At 46.4% G+C, this 6,306-nt stretch overlaps 1 protein-coding gene across 1 annotated transcript; it reads left to right on the forward strand.

The window, feature by feature from the left end:
- The first annotated feature begins 511 nt into the window (after positions 1–511).
- Positions 512–4,433, forward strand: cyyr1 (cysteine/tyrosine-rich 1). The gene is made up of 4 exons (XM_084668362.1): positions 512–953; positions 2,802–2,901; positions 3,819–3,979; positions 4,300–4,433. The coding sequence occupies exons 1-4, from the start codon at positions 878–880 to the stop codon at positions 4,431–4,433; spliced, it is 471 nt and encodes a 156-aa protein (XP_084524488.1). The 5' UTR covers positions 512–877.
- Positions 4,434–6,306: the final 1,873 nt, after the last annotated feature.

The raw sequence follows: 6,306 nt of genomic DNA on the forward strand, positions 1-6,306 counted from the left end.
AATTATACATCTCGTTTTTATGCTCATAATTTGTGTAATTTGAGTAGCTGCCAGAATAAGAATTATTACCTTTTACCTATGCACTGTGATGAGAACAGTGGATTTTGAAATAAGTTATTTCAATGTTGCCTATATTATAAAAAGCAGCCCAAATAATAGATGTTGTTCTGTGAACACTGAAGAGCATGCATCTGGAACATGTACAGCAAGTACATGGGTCAAGTCCTGGGTCTTCTGCTCTATTAGACAAATAACAATGGCAAAAATAAGACGCATTTATGATCTGGGTCATTTCGAGTAGGTAACAAATAAGCTACAGGTCTGTCTTTTCATGGGTATCCTAATTGGCGGCCTAATCGTGAGGTCTACTTGGGTCTATTGTGTCTTGAGAGCTTCGGCCTCTCATCTCCAGTGGTCGTGATAGCGTGGGCGGTGGCACCGTGCTTGTCGAGGAGACTCGAACTCCGCTCTCGCTTGCAGTCCATACCTCCAGCTCCAAAGGCAACAGGGAGAGCAAAAATAGTGGCCACGGGAGAAGGGTAGTTGTGGGGACGGTTTAATAAGTCGAGAGGGAAGGAACTCAGGAAAGCGAGCTCAATTACACGCGTAGCGAAAACCAAATGCAAGGTATTTGCGGGAGGGAAGGATTTCAGAAGTAACGAATAGGGACGGTCTTTGGGTTTGAGGCGCTTTTCTTCTCTCTTTTTCCTACCGAGTGAAACTTTGGAAATTACCGACTTTAGGTTGTCCGATAGTGTGCTTTTGCCGTCATAACAACAGTTTAACGGTACATCACACATGAAGAACTTTAAATGTGAGTAGCTCACTGCCCGGTGATAAAACGAAGCCGGGTATCCAAAAACTAGTCGCAAAGGCGATGGCTGGCCCCGGGAAGAGGAGTATGGCTGGCTGGACATTTTTGAGAGACTCCCTGATACTCTGCCTGTGCACCGGTAAGCTTAGTTTTCAAGTCGTCAAGAACTACGTTTTGTCAGCATGGTCCCAATGTCTTTAACTGTGCGTCATTGTTCTCATTAATTATTTCCAAGTTGACTCCGAATGAAAGGAACTAGCCTACCTACCACATATTTTATTAAGTGTGAAAACGCCAACTTAATGCATTAAAACCTACTGCTAAATAGGCTGGAGAGCCTCTGAAATGGTATCTATTCTAAACAGTAATACATGGAAGTTCGTATGCCTGCGGATTTGTGATGCGTGTGTATGGGGGGGATTCAGTCATAAGAAAGACAAATAATGCTGGTGAGTTCTTAATGGCCGATACTGGCCCCTAAGCGCATCAAAAACGCACATCAGCTGTATATTAACAGCGACACTCAGTTATCAAATTATCGGCAACACAGACACATGCACGTAAGTCTTTACTGCATTGTTTTCCATTTACGTGGCCCGTGAACTGTAGTGGGGGTGGGGCGAGCTTGCCGAGTCTTCCAAGGTGGTAGGACAACTAGTGGCATTGTCCCCGGCGTGTCGAGAGACAGGACCTGGAGGTAGCAGCGCAAGACCTCAAGGGACCACCCACGTAGCTTGCAGATATGTCCATTTCGAGAATGTGTACTGAACGAAGATCAGAGGAATCTATGTATTTCTTCATTTAGAAAACCCCCGAATCGTTTATTTATATTTTAAAAGTGTGCCCTGCTTCTTGTCCCCATAGCTGTCCGTTTATTATATCCATCACTAGATGGTCGTTAGTAGCACTATTCCGTTGAGAGAAAGCAGATATGTGTCTGGACTGGGATGTGGGGGTTGAAGGTGCTTACATGTGCTGGCACAGTCCATGTGGAGATCTGGGAAGTTTCTGAAACACACACACGTCATGTAACAGTTTTGTCTGTCATTGCAAGTGCGTACAAACCCATTCACATGGGCTGAAAGACCCTTCAAGTATTTTCAGTGTTCTTCACGGCTCCTGTTTTGCCTCTCTTTGACTCTCTCTCTCTGACTCACACACACACTACCCATGACCACAGCCTACAAAGGGAAGCTTTGCTCAGGCTTGTACGGGTTCAGACTAGTCGAGTGCACACAGAATGGTTTAGTCAGCGATCAAGGATATCTTACAATCCAGGCATGATGGTCAACCACACACATCTAGAGATTTGGGTCTGCCATATCAAATATTTGAACTGTTTTGGACAGGGTTATTGTCAGAGTGTAGACTGTGCCTACATGCATGACAGATAATGCTAGTGGATTGACTGATCCTTAGTTTTGTTTGAAGAAATTTGGGTTAAAGAGTTACAGAAAAGTATATATTAAATTCGAAACAAATGCATTCTTTGCACTTTTAAGTTGTCAATCATTCTTTTTTAAGACTGTATTATTTTAAATGTTTAATGGATAATAGGCTGGGAACATGGGTTTGGTTTTGTGAATGGTTCCAAATGCCTCCGGGTACTTTAAAGTAACTCTATAAAGGCTTTTATTACACTTGACATTTTCAAATTCAAATGTGTTGATGGGTGCTCTTTGAATTACAGCTCAAAAATAGATAAAGGTCTCTTACAAAGAGGTTGGCACTATTATTAGTGAGGTAATGACATGAAAATGCCACAGTAATAAAAGTTGTGTAGGGTCTGGTAGCCGTGGAAGGAGTCGGGCTAGTAATCAGAAGGTTGCCGGATCGATTCCCCCCTGTGCCAACTGACGTTGTGTCCTTGGGCAAGGCACTTCACCCTACTTGCCTCAGGGGGAATGTCCCTGTACTTACTGTAAGTCGCTCTGGATAAGAGCGTCTGCTAAATGACTAAATGTAAATGTGTGTGTGTGAATTGCAGGAAGTGGTGAGGCACAGTGTGACGGCTGTGTAGAGTACTGTTGTGATGGCACCCCTCCTTTCTGCTGCTCATACTACGCCTATGTGGGAGACGTCCTCTCGTAAGTCTACACACACACACACACACACACACACTGACACACACTGAGCTGGCCCCAACAGAAGTGCATGGTATACTGCGCACACCTGCCCTCTCCGGCCCCCCGCGTGGCCCCTGTGGAGACCCTGACCCCTGACCTCTACTGACGGGACAGCTGCAGCACTATCTCTTCTCTCCATTCAGGCATTGAGTGGGGAAGCATACCATAGCACTGGGGCTGTTGCTATTGTAAACAGTTTAACCTTGGAAGAATTGATCCCTCACACACATAGTCTTCTATGTATTTTGCATACTCATTTATGGTGTGAATGAAGAATGCATTTCATTGCTACATGGATTTGAGTGAAAGTACACACACACACACACACACTAATACGGTGGGTTGGGGGTGTATGGAGGGGGGCGTAGAGCCAAGGGGTACATCTCATAGTTGTAGGGAGGTGGGAGACCTGGAGGGAAGCAGAGGGAGACAATTGATTGGGAAGGTGGGGGGGGGGGTCAATGAGTGTACTATAATGACGCTCACAAGTCCCAGGTGTAGCTCAGTCAGATATCAATCATATATGTGGAAACATTGGTAAAGACTCTCAGGAATAAGAGTATGTTTGTATGTGTTTATGTACCTGTTTTCTTTTCTTTCCCCTTTATGGTGTATGTCTTGCTATTGGGCCTTTATATATACAAACAGGAAAAGGCTGAGTCATATAATTGGTCATTCAGTCTTCCTTGCAGCTGCACAGACATGTTTTGTCAGGTGTCTTTTGAAAGCACCTCACCCGCGTGTACCTGCGTCTGAATAACCTTCCTCTATTGTCGACAGACCACCGGGTTCTGTGGGTTCGAAGCTAAAGCATTTATCCGTGAATGCCGAGCTCACATTTGTATTGGTGTGTGTGCGCGCGTGTGTGTGTGTTCCAGGGGCACGGCGATCTCTGGGATCGTGTTTGGCGTCGTGTTCCTGATGGGGGCGGTGGCGGCCTTCTTTCTGTGCGTGTGCATGTGCGTGAAGAACGGACGAGGAGCACGCGTGGGCGTGTTCAGCACCTCCTGTGTCAACACAGTAACCCAGGGTTACCCGGGTAAGACTGCCACCCCCTCTGCCTCCACCGCCAGTCTGTCCAGTCCATGTCTCCCAATGCGCTCACCACGGCCTGCTGTTCCGCCTTGTAGCCACTAGATGGCAATGTAGCTCTACCTAAAGCCACCTCTGACACCAGATACACTGGAGGCTGCTAGATTTGTGCTTAAGCAGATTAGGTGTGGCAGGGCCTCTGTTAGTTTATTTTCTCAGTCACAGATAGCTGTACTGTGTGTTGTTTAAGTAAATAACAATTATTATAATGCATCATTTACCCCCCCCCCCCTTCCCAATCCATTCTGTCCCTCTGCTTCCCTCCAGGTCCCCCACCTCCCTACAACTATGAGATGTACGCCTCGGCTCTGCGCCCCCCTCCATACACCCCGAACCCACCCAGGACGGACAACTACTCCCCGCCCCCTCCCTACCCAGGTTCCATCCCCAACCGCAAGTGAGGCCAGACCTACATGACCGCCAGGGAACCCCCCCTCCCCCCCCCCCAAGCGGCATGGCTGTCACATGGCTACAGAGTGGACAACACAGGAGCATCGCACATTCAAACGAGCCCCCCCGCCCCCCCTCAAAGCTGCAATGAACCCGTTTGGATTTGCCTGTGTCACATATTCACAAAGACTGGACCACTCCATCATCCAATCCATGCGGGGGTGTGGGTTGATTGGTGTCTTAGGGGCAGTGGCCCCTGGGGATGAACTGTTATGCGCGTGTGTGGCGCATGCTAAGTACCCTCTCTGGGGGGTGGACCTTCTTTAACATGTTCTCTCTGGTAGAGATGCCTGTTGGCGGGCCATCCATCAGGCCCAGCACCCTAGCCCTGTTTAGGTTTCATTTAGACTGAGGGGAAAGTGTGTGATGGTTTATTGATTTTTACTTCAATAAATGTATGGCGCACGTGTCTGCCAGTGCACAACTGAGACTGGTCGGGACCTGGTCTTGGAGCTCTGGAGATCAATAGGTTGATGATGAATCCTGTGGAGTGAAATTACATTTTACGGCAGACATTTTTCATCTTGTTTCGTATGTTGTTGCTATGTATACAGTGCGTGTGGTGTAACATTGAATAAAGTTTATTTGTGAATTGTATTTTGACCTCAATCGGTGTTCTGTAAATTCCCACCCAGGGAACACTAACACTTGTAATATGTAGGCCTGTATTTTTATCGATGAGGAAGTGTTGCTGTGTAATGGTATGTTACAAGAAACAGTTTAGCATTATGTGTGAGATATTGTCTATCTGCTAGCAATTAAAGGATGTTGTCTTGTTTTACATTCAAGGTTAGGGGGGGAGGGCTTGTTTAAACAGGAAGATGTGTGTGTGTGTGTGTTTACATAGTGATAGGAAACACGAAGCGCCAAAGGCCAAGGAAACAAACAGTCCAGGCTGTGGAGGATAAGCCGGGTCTCTGGGGACAGGTTGACGGTGTCCTGCAATCAGAAGCGCTTATCCTTATCGGAGGAGTGACTGCGAGTTCAGGATCGGGTCACTGTATAGTCTGGTCTGCAGAGTGGAAGAAAAAGGTCAGGCTCTGCCCATAGTGTGACTTCAGTCAAGGTTTTGAAGTTTGAAACGCATTTATCAGTCTGCTGAGTGGAGAGAGAGATTGGAGTCAAGAAATACGAGTCAGGAATAATGAATAGATCTAAGACACGGAAAAGGCCCGCTGCGAAGTGTCTCTGAGGCACGAAGGTCAGAATGCAGCCTGATTTATACAGAAGGCAGCCCTTATATTTGATGTCACGTCCTGGCAGCTAACTTCCTGGTCTAGGCACAGGACATGGAAAGCACCTGCACAGACATATATTGCCAAGACTTCAATACAAGAATATCAATATAATGATGTCAAAACAACAATGGATATTTTTATGTAAGATGTTGATGAGGTCAAACATAATCTACCGATTAGGATGAACAAATGTTAATACTTCAATTACTCCCTTTGCATGCCTATTTATGGCAAATTGCCTGGTACAAGGTTGTTTTTTTTCCCATCACCAGTCTGAGAGGCATTTACTGTATCTTGTAACCGCCAATGCTTTCTCACCTGTGACTTTCCGACGCCTGTATTTAGTGGGCATGCACAATGGTGACCTTAACCACAATGTTGGCCTGACGATCTAGAACATTATAAAGCCAACAAGGATTCAATCACAGCTGATGAGCTACCGCCTCATGCTTATTCAACTGTGATTTGTGTGTTTGTGAAAGAAAAAGAGGGGGGAGGCGGCACCATCGGCCCCCTCCCTTCCCTTCCTCCATTCTATTCCCTCGTTCTCCGGTCAGGTGATCTGGCGACTGAGCAGCTGTAAAGC

The sequence above is a fragment of the Hypomesus nipponensis genome, chromosome 12, assembly GCF_054491055.1.
Source record: "Hypomesus nipponensis isolate SF chromosome 12, ASM5449105v1, whole genome shotgun sequence".
NCBI lineage: Eukaryota > Metazoa > Chordata > Actinopteri > Osmeriformes > Osmeridae > Hypomesus > Hypomesus nipponensis.